This window comes from Miniopterus natalensis, chromosome 18, assembly GCF_054644295.1.
Source record: "Miniopterus natalensis isolate mMinNat1 chromosome 18, mMinNat1.hap1, whole genome shotgun sequence".
Lineage (NCBI taxonomy): Eukaryota > Metazoa > Chordata > Mammalia > Chiroptera > Miniopteridae > Miniopterus > Miniopterus natalensis.
In genome coordinates this window covers 34,015,602-34,030,145 of record NC_142098.1, presented here as the reverse complement: position 1 = coordinate 34,030,145, position 14,544 = coordinate 34,015,602, and the positions used below count along the sequence as shown (strand labels likewise).

The 14,544-nt window shown below is 53.1% G+C and overlaps 1 protein-coding gene across 6 annotated transcripts in view; it reads right to left on the bottom strand.

Moving 5' to 3' along the window:
• ACTN4 (actinin alpha 4) overlaps window positions 1-14,544 on the bottom strand; it is a 68,000-nt gene that overhangs the window by 10,853 nt on the left and 42,603 nt on the right. For 3 of the 6 annotated variants that reach the window (XM_087826651.1, XM_087826650.1, XM_016206489.2), the window contains exons 4-11: window positions 12,939-13,025; window positions 12,050-12,137; window positions 10,268-10,346; window positions 9,003-9,084; window positions 8,187-8,272; window positions 3,664-3,756; window positions 1,825-2,055; window positions 1,132-1,279 (exon numbers count right to left, since the gene is read on the bottom strand). In XM_087826651.1, coding sequence (XP_087682777.1) covers window positions 1,132-1,279; window positions 1,825-2,055; window positions 3,664-3,756; window positions 8,187-8,272; window positions 9,003-9,084; window positions 10,268-10,346; window positions 12,050-12,137; window positions 12,939-13,025 — 894 coding nt within the window. Of the gene's footprint in view, window positions 1-1,131; window positions 1,280-1,824; window positions 2,056-3,663; window positions 3,757-7,107; window positions 7,194-8,186; window positions 8,273-9,002; window positions 9,085-10,267; window positions 10,347-12,049; window positions 12,138-12,938; window positions 13,026-14,544 lie in introns of all 6 variants that reach the window. The other 3 variants (XM_087826652.1, XM_016206491.2, XM_016206490.2) reach the window with 1 other exon arrangement.

Genomic DNA, 14,544 nt, shown 5'->3' with positions numbered 1-14,544 from the left:
AGCAGCTGGAGAACAGTTGGCCTGAGCTAATGTGAGGAGGGCATTAGTTGGGCTGTAGCCAGGGACACAGTGACGTGTGGCCAGGTCTGCAGATCATGCAGTTGTGCATTTGCATGCTGGCAGGGAAGGGGCCTCTGGGTAGGTCTGAGCATCTGGTCAGTGTTGGGGCTGCCTGACAAACAGCTGGGAGAGGGACTGGAAGAGCTCCCCTGAAGTTCAGTGAGGATCTCATGGTGAACTGTGGGGATGGTAGGGATGAAAAACCACCATGAACTATGCAAAAAAAGTGTGAGATCAGCTCGGCAGAGTGGTGGTAGTGGGTGACCCCCCACCCCCGAGTTTGGTAATAGCCGGAGAGCAGAGACACTTGGGAAGGAAGTGGGAGTGTGGGAGTCCTGTGGATGGCTCTTGGCTTTCCCAGGAACTGGCTGTTTCCTGAAGGCTTTTAGGTCCCTGGTATCTGGAATCTCAAGCATGGTGTGGGTCCTGACTGAGGGCCAGGGGCATGACGGAATTCTACATCCTGGGCCAAGGGGACAGGCAGCTGTGGTGGAGCTGCCGAGAAATAGGAGGCCTCGCTGCCTTTTTGGGAGAAGCCATCTTGCAGTGGCCCAGGCCCCTTGGAAGGAGGCTCTGGGTGGCTGGCAGTAGGTGAGCACTCTTTGTGGGTCAGGAAGTGGCTCTAGGCCTTGCCTTTAAGGACCATGCTTGGGAACACAGATACATCCAGTGTGAGGTCCTCGGTCACAAACGGTGTGGAGAGGGAAGGCAGACTCTGCACACAGGCTGCCAGGGATAGGTGAACCTGTCCCCTACCCCTGCCCCAGAAGACATGGCAGAGTGGACAGGGACAGGGTCACTTCCCTACATATGGGGCTCAGCTGCATTCCTGGGTGACAGCCCTCCGATGACCCAGGACGGGGCCCACCTGTAAGTAATCTCTGAGACCAGAGCATATGGGCAAAAGGACCAGATTCCAAACTGTTTCTTGCTGTCTGGGGCTGGATAAACCCAAAGCAGCATTTCTGACATGCATGCCCCCAAGCAGCAGGAAAGGGAGGGAGGGAGGGAGTGTGTGTGCGTGTATGTCTGAAAGACAGGAATGGAGCAAGGGAGCTGGGAGGACCATACCATCAGTCCAGGCCTCATGTATGGAGGCCTTCTGCCGGAACTTCTCTGCAAGGTGGTCAAGCCGCTCCAGCCTGCGTATCTCATTCAACAGCCACTCTTCGTAGCCCTTCTCGGCCTGCTCCAGGTGCTGCCAGCAGTTGTTGATATCCTGCAGGGCAGGAGAGGGCAGAACTATCATAGGGGCTGGGGCACCGAGAAGGGCGATGCTTCCCTGAGGGATGCTGCAATGGGCTGGGTCATGTCTACCTTCTGCTTTGCTGTATCTGTGTACCCTGACAGGGCCCAACAATCAGTTCTTTTGCATTAAATGAACAAAAGAAAATGAATGAATGCTATGGATGGGGCAATGAAAACCAGCAAGTGACTGTTTAGGGAATATTGTCTCACACTGAGAAGGGGTCTCAAGCACTTGGTGGTGGTCCTAGAGTCATGGCTGACTGGGGTTACAAATTTAAACAATTCCACACTGTGGTGTGTGGTTTGAGGATGGGTGTAAAAATCTAGAGAGTGATGGGGAGAGGGGTGTTGTGGTGGTGGTCAAGTGTCAATGTACCCCCATCCCACCTCTGCACCCAAAAGGCTGTGCACTCTAGTTAAGAAAGACTATACTGGCCAAACAGTAAGACTGGGGGCTGTCTGGTGAATCTGCACTTCTGGGCCCTGGCTCCCTCTGCCCCCAAGCCCTGCACTCACCGAGACCATCCTGCCCTCGGAGGGCATGAAGGCAGGTCGGTTGCTGAGGCGCAGCTTGGTCTGCAGAGTGTTGAAGTTGATTTCCAACTGGCACTTTTCCTGTACCTTGGGGGGCTTGTGGACACGCCGGTAATCACGGAAGTCCTCCAACTTCTGCTGCATCTCCTGGATGGTCTTTTGGGGCACACGGTCCTCCAGCCAGGGGATGGTGCGCCGGATCCACTCCAGAAGCTGTGGGCCCATGAGAAGCCATGTGGCCTTTGCATGGGGCCCTCTGAGCACTGGCAGGGCCACCCCTGCTCTCCAGCCTGACTTCTCCATGAAACCTGATGGGATCCCATGGCAGAGAATTCTGGGAACATGTGGCCCCTCATAACCACTGTGCTGTTCGCTGGTTACTTCCTGTTCATGCCTTTGCCCTTGGTCTTCCTCTTCCTCAGATCTAATCAGGGCCCCTGCTCGGTGGTCTCCCCCATCACACCCCCCTATGTGTCTTGGCCACTGCCACTGAGCTCAGAACTATCTGAGGGTCTCATTGCCTCCCTGTTCATTGACTGTCAGGGCTCAAAGGCAGAATCTGCAGCATGCCTGGCTCTCTTGGGGGCAGCCAGAGCCATGCACAAGGCCTGGGATGTAAAAAAATTAGAATATAGAATTGAAAAAGGTGACATGTATTTTATGAGCCACTCATATCTTTGATGGAGGACAGGGCACAAACAAGCAAACAAACTATGTTCTAGAACAATCTCAGGACAGTAAAATCGGTTATTATGCATCTTAGATTTGCTCAGAGAAGTGGCTCCTAATGAGAAGTTCTGGCAAAATGAGAAAAGGATGGACAAGGGCATTCTTGTGTGTTTACGTCTTCACGCATGATGCCAAATGCCCTTTCTTGGGAAGGGCTGGGATTCTAAGATATAAAGCTTTTAACCTTTTCCTGGTGTTAGAAATAATGGTGGTAACAAATGGCAGCCTTTTCTTTTTAAAATATCCCCTTAACTTGGCAAAATAAAAAGTTGGCCACCATAGGTTGGCTGTCAAATACTTTTCAGAATTTTCCTGGTCCACAGTATCTCAGTGTCTGGGAACCACTCATTGGTCTAGAAGAGCAGTCATTACCGCCCTTGGGGAACTTAACTGTTTTAACTTTTTTATATGGAAATTTTAAAAGCAAAGGACAGAATCCAGGAGAAATTTACTGAACACCCACGTTCCCAATTGATGTTCCAGGGCGGGCTCTGAAATGGAGCCACCTGGGTCTGAATGCCAGCTCTCTGTCCTGCTGGCCGTGTGATAGTGGACGTGCGCCTGACCCTCCCTGGGCCTCAGTCTCCTCACTTGGGAAAGGGGATGATATGAGAGGGCAGATCCTGTGCCTGTAGTGCTTGTTGCCCAGGACCTGCCATGACAACCATGGTTCTGGCCAGCACTGCATCAGCTTTTGGTCTCTCTCTATCCTACTGAGTTGCCCTCTCTATGGGGAGGGTGTAGGAATATCAATGCTTAAAAAGCTCCCAGATGATTCTAAAGCAATACAGTGTTCAGAAAACTCTGTCCTTGAGTATCTGCGTTGGAACCCAAGCTCCAGACCCCAGGAGCCAGCTGGCATGGTGACAGACCAGTTAGACCCTTAACCATGTGAAACCAACCCGAGAGCCACATCACATACTGGCTTGGGTGAATGCCAGTCTGTAACCTCACCACCTTTTCTAGAAACTCTCACTGCGATACCTGCTCTCCACTCTGCAAATGTCACATGACCTCTGGCCAAGGGTAACAAAGGTGACCCAATCTTTCAGTTCTACTGATATCACTGGGGGTGGGGAAAGCAGCACTTACATCGCTGGCCAGCCTCTCGTAATCTTCCATCAGGTGTTCATTCTCCTGATTGACAGCTAGCACCTTGCAGATCCGGTTGGCTGCTGTCTCAGCCTGGGGTGGAGGAAGTACACACAGTCAGGGCTGCATGGGGGATGGTGACCCTCCCTCCTGACAAGCATGTCCCTTGAAAGCTGGCTCATCCATGGTCTACACAGAACTTCCCAAGGAGGGAAGGAAGGAAGTGCAGCTTCAGCAAGATGGCACCTTGAGTGCCTGTTTCCTGACAGCCCTTGTCTGTGTCTGCACTGCTTACTGCTCAGGCCCCTGCCCAGATAGCCAGGCCCCCCGGCTTTCTTAGCCTAGACCTTGGGGATGCTGAGAGGGACTGGGAAGCCCTCCCACAGTGGAGGAAATGGACTAAGAGACTCTCAGTGGCCACAAAGAGGAGGGCTGGGTGAGGCCGGGTGGGGTCCTCCACTAGGCCAAGCCCTGAGTGAAGTCTCTCCTTGGGTGGGAAGGCAGGCTGCAGAGGGCAGTGGGTGGGGATGCTGGTGTCCCCCAGAGAAGCCTAGTGATCAGTGAACAGGCAGAGCACGCTAGGCTCCTTCGGCCAAAGTCACCATCCACAGAGCAGAAGGAAACAGGGGATTCAGAGAGCAGGGAGTGGTGGAGACAGTGACTAATCTCTGCCCAGAACTATACAACACTGTCCTGGGTTGGCCTGCTGAGGGGGAATGTGAGGAGTGGAGGAGAGTGAGGGGTTCCACACGGGGAAAGGAGAGACCAGGTACCTTTCAGGAAGCACAGAAAGGGTCCAAGAGGAAGAGTTGAAACGGCAACAGAACAGGAACAGAAATAGTGAGGAGGGTCTACAGAGTGGTGGGGAAGGAAAACAGAGAGGCTTGGGGATGGCTCCAGACCGGCTAGTTACAGGCACTGATGCCGGCCTCTCCCATCCACACTCTGCTTCTGGGACAAGCAGGCAGGTGAGCTGGGGACCAGCCAAGGTTAGTGTGCAAACACATACACACATACAAACACACGCACCCCACATCATGCTGCAGGACACTTGCCAATGGCTCCAGGCAGTGCTCCTCAGAAGTGAGGTTCACAAGGGCTTGGCTAGTGAACACCCGGCCCAAAGGGAGTGCAAGAAGCAGAGCCAAGGTCGCAGCGTTCAGGGCAGCCATGGAGGTTAGACCCTGACCCCTCACTTGGAAGACAGAATGGTACCCCAAGCTGACACCTGCTCTGTTGTGCAGACCCACAAAGGTGGGAGCTGTTGGTCACAGGTGTTTTGTTTCACTGCGTGATTCCTGGCACCCAGCCTGGGGCTCACTGTGTTTTAGGTAGCTGAACTGACGAATGAATGAGTGAATAGGGAACAAATGCCTCAGTGACTAGAAATAAACTCTCGGGAGAATGGGATTAACTTGTGGAGGCTGGGGTTCTGCTTGCATTTACAAAATACAACAAACTCCACACAGCACTCTTCCAAGAGACGGGCATGGTGAGCACAATACTATCTACAGATGATGTACTATAGAACTGTACACCTGAAGCCTATATAATCTTATTAACCGATGTCACCCCAATAAATTCAATTAAAATTTAAAAAAGAGAGAGATGGGCTTGAGTCGATGGGGAAAAGACAGCAGCAATAATAAAAAGCATTCTAGGGCTGGCCTGAGACATAGGCACAGGTTGGGGGAAGCCGAACTTGGGCTAGAGAAGCCGGGATCCTGCATTGCCTTGGTGAACGGCAGCTCCCATGGGCCAGGACTTTATTTCCTCCCTTACAATAGGGGCCCGGCTGCCTCAAAACGCCGAAGTGCTCTGACCTGGGCCTTCCTGCCAGTGTCCATTCCCACATATACCTCCAGGCCTCCTGTCCCCTCACTACACAGAGTTCAGCTCTAAGCAGAGGAGGGTAGCTGTTATAAAAGAGAAAGCACTCTCATAAGAGCAATGTGGGGGCTGGCATGGACCCCACAGTGGGGAGTCCAATGGCATGTGTGCTGTTAGCTGGGATTTGTGGCAGGGAATCTTCCATCGCTGCCCACCCCCATCCCACCCTGCCTTCTCAGTAAGGTGGGGGCCCCCTCCACTCTCCGTGCCTATACCCTCCAGCAGAACACTCCAAACACAAGCTCTAACCACATGCTGGGTAAATGGAAGGAGGCTATGAACACTCTCTGGCCCAGGGCTGGGAAAAACCACGGAGGGCAAGGCCAAGGCTGCTCTGACTACCCGACCATGTACCAGTCACAGTCCTAAGCTCTCTGCCTGCATGTGCTCCTTTCATCCTCAGAACAATCCTGTGGGACGGGTACTAGTAAAATCCCCATTTTATAGATGAGGAAACTGAGCTAGGTGAAGTGACCTATCCAAGGTCACACTGCTAAGAGGTGGCAGAGTCGGGCAGGGCAGGCTTCCACAGGGTGGCACATGCTGGACGTGGGGCTCTGAAGAAGGCGGTCCACAGAGGCAGCAGACACAGTCCCCGTCCTATGACTTTAAGGATGGCTACCTACCCACTCTGAACTTAAATTTCCTCCTCTTTTAATTGAGGATAACAGCAATCCCCCTGCCATGTAAGGGATGTATAAGGAACTAAGAGTCTGTGCCTAGCATGCAGTAAATGCTCAATAAATGAGAACTAGTTTCTTTTTCTCCTCACTGCCCTATTGCCAACCAGTGACACAAACTCAGGTCACTGGGAGTACACTGCTGCCTACAACCAGAGACCAGGAGGCATGCGAAAGGGACAGAGGTGCCCAGGTCTCCATGTGGACTCTCTCCTCAGAGGCAACTGGGTATCCTCCCATGGAAGTAGAGGGCCCGAGAGGTGCAGCATGAGGTCTGCCAGGCTTAGGGAGAGCTGCCACTGGGAACAGGCACACTTGTGAACACTCTGCCTGTATCAGTGCAGCTGCTGGGGACAGGAGCCCAGAGAACAGTCTCAGAGAACAGTCTAACCTGCTCAGGCTGAGCCTTTCCGGGCCGTTTGGTAGGGGAAGGGGCTGCAGAGAGGAGTAGAAAAGCCACTACTCCCGGTGAAAGGGCACAGCCAGTGCACGAAGTAGGTGGCCCAGCATGGATCACGGACAGAGAGGGGTGGGGGCAACTGAGTGCTCAGGAGCACAGGTCCAAATTGCCGCTCTGCTAAATTTAATGTGAATTTGGGACTCAACTGCCCTGAGTAACTGAGACATCACAACCAATCTCCTGTATTCACAGAGAGAATATCTGTGGTGTGTCAGCACTAGACCAGCTCTGGTTCACTGGTGACACTGAAGCCCATGGTAGCAATAAACCTGCCTGACCGGGTCAGTATTCAGGCCATGGTGGCCCTTGGCCTGGCCAGGAACCCCAACCACAGATGGATGGTGAGGACATAAGGAGGACGGCAAGGGCAAGCGTCCAGCCACAGCAGCCAGGTGTGCTCCCACCCCAGCTCACCTTTTGAGCCCCCGAGAAAGCGTGGTAGAAGCAGGACACGTAAGTCATGATGGCTTTCTCATCTGGCCTCAGAGTGCCTACAATATCTGCACAGAGAGAGAAAGAGAGAGAGAGGCAGGAGAGAGTGAAAGATGCAGGGAGGGTGGCTGGGACCAGGCCCTAGGCTCATGCGGGAAGAATAGCGCTTGCTCTGGACTGGAAGCCAAACCCTGGCTCTAGCTTTGCGGGCCCATCTAGCTAAGGTTTTGGCGAGGGGAAGGGCGTGTCCAAATAGGTGGATTCCTCTCCTAGCCAGGCCTGGGCTTGTGATACTAGCCATCAGGGCTGGAGGGGTTAAACCCTAACTTATCTTTCTGAAAACATAAGAGAATTTCTGCCACCTCAGCAGAAACCACCTAACAGTCTCCTGGGGCCCTAGAATAAAACCCAAATAATTGATCTCAGACTATAATAGTCCATTGCCTGGCTCTGTCACCTTCTCCGACCTCATTTTCAATCCTCCTCTCCTTACTTATTCCTCTCCAGCCATTCCTTGAATAAGCCAAGCTTATTTCTGCCTCATGGCTTTTGCACTAATTCTACCCTCTGCCTGGAATGCTTTTCCTACAGATTTTCACATGGCAGCTCCTGCTCATCACTCCAAGTGCCTGTTCATGTCACCCCGCAGAGGCTTCCCCTGATGGCCCCAGCTAACGCAGCCCTCAAGTATCTGTGTCCCACAATCCTGTCCCATGTTCTCTACTGTGCTTATCATCACATGAAATGACTTGATCTATGGATATGCCTGTTGTCTGCCTCACCCACTAGAATGGAACCTCCATGAGAGGAGATCCTGCCTGACTCAGTCACCACTGTACTCTCAGTGCCTAGTACAGAGCCTGGCACAGGTTGGGCACTCAATAGACAGTGTGTGAAGAGACTAAATGGGCAGTGGCAATGCCAAGGAGCTGGGGTGTGGCTTCCAGTCGGAGAGAGGCCACTGCCGTCTGCAAGAGAAATGAGGTGAGCATGGGAGGCGAGAGGCAGCAGTGGCATTGGGCAGTGGCAGCGAGGTGGGCCTGCCTGGCCCTGCCCGGTACCTTCTGCGCTCCTGAAAAGGCATGGTAGAAGCTGGACACATAGGTCATTATGGCCTTCTCGTCGGGCCGGGCCGTGTTCACGATGTCTGCAAGTGAACGACAAGGTTAAACTGCCCAAGTAGGGGTGGGGGGGGGAAGGAATGGTCACTCACCAGGATCCAAAGGCTCCCCAAGGCCACAGCCATCCCGGGAGAAGGACCCTTAGAGCTGATTCAGTAACCCCTGGTGACTCTGGTAGGCTCAGCCACACCCTCAGCCCCTCCATCCCTGTGGTCTCTAGAAAGGCCACAGCTGTGGGAACTGGATTAAAATGAGGCCACTTCCTCTCTCTGAGAATGGCCTCAAGGGGCTTCTGGACAGTCAATCCCAAGGGCCTCCAGTGGCTGGGGGTGGTGCATGGCTGGGAAATGGAGCAAAGCCAGAAAAGAAAAAAAAATACTGCAATTTGGTGGGCTCTGAACTCCAAACCTGCAGCAGGCACGGTAGGCAGAGGCCTTGCTTATTCAGAGGAGCCACCCCTCCCTGGCCACCTCGCCTCGCTCTCTGCCTTCCCCCAGGTGTGGGACTGGGTCAGGCAGGGCTCTGGCAGCTCCCAGAGTCGATCCTCTTCAAGTTCCCCTTCCCCCACTCCTCACCCTGCTCCATCCCCGAGCATGTCTGGCCTGTGTAGGCTGCTCCTGCTCTGGTTCCCTGGCGACACATTTCCCAGGTTTACCCAGATTCACTCAGCCATTCTCACTGGCTCTGCCAGTTTTTTGAAGTTACCGTAAGATGTATATGAAAGAGGTGTTGACTGAACAAAAGGGATGTACTTACCCTCAGCATCTAGCATTTTGGGGATGTCCAGGTATTTCTCTGCCACCTCAAAGGCATTGTTCAGGTTTGTGACCGGGTCATCCTGGGGGATGGAAGTGAGGGAAGGAGGAAGAACTCAGGTAGGGGCAGGATGCAGAGGCAAAAGGGACCCAGAGTGGCCTGGAAGAGATCTGGGGAAGGGGTAGGACTGGAAAGGGTCCATTTTAGGCAGTTCTCAGCCACCTGTGTTGCTGCAGGGAGAGGAGACCACCTGGATAAAGTCAATTCTGACGCAAAGGAACGTCTCTGGAAATCTTGGTGGACAAACTAGAGAACTTTTCTCCAGAAAAAGTGCTCTTTTCTTATAATTTCCAATTATCCACAGACCCCAGATTAAGCCCCCTGTCCTGAACCCCTGAAAGTTGGCCAGACCTGAGACAGCACTGGATTGGGGGCTGGGGGAGAGCAAACCAAGAGTCTCTCCATTCCAACCTCCCTGAACCATCCCTTCACTCTGTCTCCCACTGCTTATGGGATTAAAGCCCACTCCACTTGGAACCTCCCTCATGTGCCTTTACCATTTTCCAGCTACAGCCCAATTCCATTACTCACTGTGGCTTGAACGGGCTGAGGCCCGTGCTTCTCTTACCTGGAATGCCCTCTCTCTGGCTCTGGGCTGCCACCCCCTCCACAGGCCCTTCCCGATCATGCCAGTCCAGGTGTGCCATCCTTCCCCTACATACTGTTAGGCCCTATTCCCTCCCTACCCCATTCAGCCTGAGCACCGGTGCATGGCCTCAGGCGGCTGGCTTACTCAGGATACATTGTCTTGCCTTCCCCATAAGGCTGGGAGCTCCTAGAGGGCAGGGCTTGGGGCTAACAGGGTCACAAGCTTTGCACAGGCAAATTAGAACAGGACCCTGCCTGGGAAATGTCTGCCAGCAGTGATGGTTCAGAATTCCTTACCCCTCTTTTCCATGGACAGAGAGGGAATGCTTCCAGAATCCAGAAGTTAAGGAAGGGGAGCTAGAAGTCATGGCTGGTTAGGCCCTAAAATAACCCCTGGTGGTTGCAACGCCCATGGAATGAGAAAGGGACAGTCTCTGACGGGAGCAAGGGAGTAAGAACTGAGCCAGAGGTCTGGTGACAGTTGGCACAAGGCTCTCCTAGCCTGCCCATCTGATCACAAAATCCAGTTTTGGACACCAGTAATGGGGAACATGACCCAGAGTTAGGGTCAGACTCAGGGTACCTATGGGCTGTTGAGGGGAACACAAGATGCATACCTTTCTCAGCTTGTCATACTCGATGAGCTCAGGCCTGTGCCGGTGGATCAGGGCATTGAAGGCAAGACCGTCCTTCCAGCTGGGGGTGGAAAGGCCAACGTCAGGAGGTGGAGGAGGAGGCCCACACATTGTAATGGGAGTGCTGCGGAAAGGCTCTGGGCACCCACAACAATGATCGATTCCTATTTATTGAGGTGGTTTAGTGTGTATGCCAGGCACTGCAGGGAGACGGTATGGCAGGGTGGCTGCGACCTTGACTGCTGGAGCTGAGAGGTCTGGGGTCAAATCCCAGCTCTTCCACTTACTGTCAGTGTGACCGTGAGCAAGCCCAATTGCTACCTCAGTTTTCACGTCTATAAAATGGGGGTAATAACAGTGTCTACTTCATGAGGATTGTCATGAGGATTAAATAAGTAAATATGGAAACATTTACTCCAGGGCCTGACACATGACAAGTGTACATGCAAGGCTCCAGTGAACTGGACAGGCCCACTGAGGGCAGATGGCCCACGGCGGAAGGCCGGTGCCTGTGTCGCATGACCTCTGCATCCTGGCTGACATGACCCACAGACTGGCTAAATGCCAGGATGTGGCTGGCATGAGGGTCTCTGTGAGGCAAAATAACTGGTCACAAGCTAGACTGGTCACATTTTTCTCCCTGATATCCTCTAAGGGCTGGTTCCTTCTGGGGTCAAGCTTAATGACACCTCATCAGGAAGGCCACTCCTGACCAAGGTACTCTCCCTATTACTTTCTATCACCTCACTCTATTTTGTGGTCTTAGTATATATAGCACTTCTCACCACCTGAAGTTATGTTGTTGGTTTATTTGCACCTTTTCAGCTATTGGTCCCCTCTGCTGCAGTGTAACTTTCCGAGGGTGGGGACTCATTTTGGTGCTACTGTGTCCCCACTCTAGGCACATACTAGGCACTGCATAGATATTTACCAGTTGAATAAATAAATGAACAAGTACGGAGAGGACCAGCCAGTTGATGGCAGGAAAAGAGAGAGACACAGAGGAGCTCGAGGGAGGGACCATGCGCTATTATTGGCAGAGCACAATGGAAAGGTCCCCAACATCCAGTGCTGGGGCCCTGGAGAGCCTGGGGACACAGAAGAACTTTATTCCTATGTGTGCTCCCTCCTTGGTCCAACCACCCTAAGAGGACACCAGAGGCTCAGAGGGGTGAAATCACAGAGCCAAGTGGACCTGACCTCAGGACCACCCCCAGGCCACACTGCCTCCTACCAGCCTGGATCTCTAGTGGTGCTGACCATGGTTGCCTGTGTTCTGTCAACGGAGGACTTGTCTCCTCTCCCTCTCACCCAAGGGACAGCAGGCTCACCACAGGGCAGAGTTTTGTTCATTGGAGTGGACAAAGTACATTTTCCCCACACTCAATCCACTAGCAGCTCTAAGGACGGGTCCCTCTTGAGTGGTCAAAATGAAAAAAATAAAAAGAGCTTTGTTGTTGCTTCTGAGAATCACTGTGCTTGGGGAGGAAGAAGAGGCTGTAAGGCCGGCCACAGAACGGGCCTTTAAAGCCGTCAGTCCAGGACAGTGAGGCAACTGCCACTGCCGCCGCCACCTCTTCCCTCTCCTCGGAGAGGATGCAGGGACCTTACAACGAGCTCACAGGAACTAGTGTCAGGGAGGGACTCCCTGAGGGCTGGCAACTCAGACATGACGAAAGCCCAAGAAATGAAGGGAGGTGGGAGGATAGTGCCTCCAGTCCCAGGAAGAGGCAAGGAATGCGTTGGGCTTTGGCTTGTGCTCACCTGATGTGGAAGTTCTGCACGTTGACATTCTTATAGGGAGCGGTCTTCCTCTGGCACCAGAGAAGGAGCCCTTCCTTGGCAGAGGTTTCTGCAAAACACATAATGACACTGAGCACTGGCTCAGAGGAAACCATTCTTCTGGGTCAAGCAGAACCAGGGGGACAGGCCACCAGACAGAACAGCAGTAGCAGTGACAGTAGTAACAGCTCCTCCCATTCCAGACATGGGCAGGCCTCTGCCGATTCTAACCGCCGATCTGCGCACATGGCCCCAAGAAGTAACTTACCCAGGGTCACCTCAGGAAGTAGCAGTGACAGAATAACGTCAAGGTCTGAACCTGTGCCATGTTTCAGACCACAAGGCCTGTACCTTTTACTGCCAGGACACATCATCAAAGAAGCCTTTGATGCTAGCCCCGGCGTCTCCTTGAACAAAGTAAAGTGTCGGTGGTGGCCTGGACTGATCCCAGGTCCATAGAGGAAAAGGCCAGAGGGTGGGAACAGGCAGGCACTGATGCTCGGGAGAACCTGACTCTCACTAATGTCTCTGTGACTCAGATTCCTTGACTGTAAAATGGGGCTGATCATGCCGCCTTCACAAGGGTGAAGTAAGGGTCCACCGAGACAGAGGCTGTGAGAGCAAAGTGCTCTGGGTGGATACCAGAACTGGGTGGCTTTGAGGGGGACCCCTTCTTCTGCAGCCTGGGCCAGCATCTCCACTAACCACTCCTGTGCAGGGCCAGGCCCTGTGAGGGACACTGGGAAACAGACGAGCTTGAAGCATGAAGACAAAATGCCTGAAATCCTAATCTAACTCTCCTTAACTCAGGTAGAACCGGGGTGGGGAGAAAAAGTGGTTCTTGACTGTCAGCGGGACTCTTGGCTCTTACCTTCCACCGAGATGTCCTGGATGGCGAACCTGAGGATGATGGTCCAGATCATCCCCAGCGTCATCTTCGCATTGCCATCCACAATCTCTGCATGCAGGGAGGGGACAAAGGGTGAGAAGGTTGCCCCCTCCCTTCCAGGCAGCCTTCCTACCATGTCTAAAGTTAGCTCTGATCGTTTGATAAGCTGCCCAGGCCTATCTTCCACCTCCCTCACTGGAGAAGTCACCTGAACACTCTGGGAAGCACTGTCCCAAAAGCGTCTAAACACATGTCCTTGGCCATGCAAGCCTCTTCCCACCCCCCCCAGCTCATTCTCTTGACCCAGCTTAAAAGACTGCTCCTCCCAGAGGCTTGCTCCCAGCCCTCTGTTGACAAGTGCCTCATCCAGGAGTCCGTCCAGCAGATGTGCCTGTAGCAGTCCTCTAAATGTCCTCTGCCCCCACACACCTCAGCACACAAGATGCAGGGAGAAAGGGTAGGGAGGATGGAAGGACATGTCAAGAGACCCTGCTCACAGATCCTTAAGAACAGAAAACTCTAGGGAGGGATTGATTTGAAAAGGGGGTGTAGTGTCACCCAGAGGATGGGCCCAACCTTCCCCAAGGACACACTCAAGAGAAAAGGGCGGGGGGCTCTATTAGTAATGGTGTAGGAACTCCCCAACTGAAGCCATGGGCTGATGGCTGAGGGCAGCTCTTGGCTTTAGTTTTAGGATAAGAAAATATGCGCAGCCTGCTGCAGTGGAGGCAGAGGAAGAAGAATGTGTGCAGCCCTTCTCCAGGGCCAAGAACTCGACCCGGAAACCAGGTAGAGGATTCCCAATGTGGGATGAAGGCAGCAATTCATTCAGGAAAACTATGCTTTGCTCCCCCTCCCAGAGGTGGGGACGGGCAATCTGGAGAGGAGGTCACAGCTCCCACCCTCAGCTGGTTATATGGAGAAGTTGGTCATGGAGGGCTTAGAGAGTTCCTGGGAGGGGAAGAAGACAGCTTCTCTCATTACACATCCACCAGCTGCTTCTCGGACCTGCAGCTGTGCCTCCAACTCGGCCCCTTCTCATAACCCCCATAAGGAAGCAATGTTCCTACAACTGCGTAGATCTTGTAGAGGGATACGGAGATGGGGCAGGGTGGGGGCTGGGGTGTTCAGGTATTCCAAGCCCTCGGAATGTCTCTATAGTAGGCTGCCCTCCAGCTTTGTCCCAAGGCCCGATGGTCACAGGATTGGGAGCGAACCAATTTGGGCAAGAACAGAGAACATTTTTAGCCTGAGTTTTTCTCCAAATGAAAACTGATGACTGCTACGGGTTGGTCTCCCCTCTAACCCCTTCTGTATTTACAGACTAGCATTTGAGCAAAATAAATGCAGCTGTGAGAAGCAGAAAGCTGGAGTGCAGCCAGGAGGAAAGATCCATGCCTGATTGAATTTTGGAGCTGTGATTTTTTTAAACAAACACCAACTACCTCGACTGTGGCATTCAAGGCTTGGCATCCCTCTCTGGAGAGGTCCTGGGGCAGCAGGGGCGGGGGTAAGTCTTGGAACTCTCTACAGGCATTCTGGCCTAGAGTCTTAGCCAAACTCTCAGAGTACTGTCATTAATGGCAAT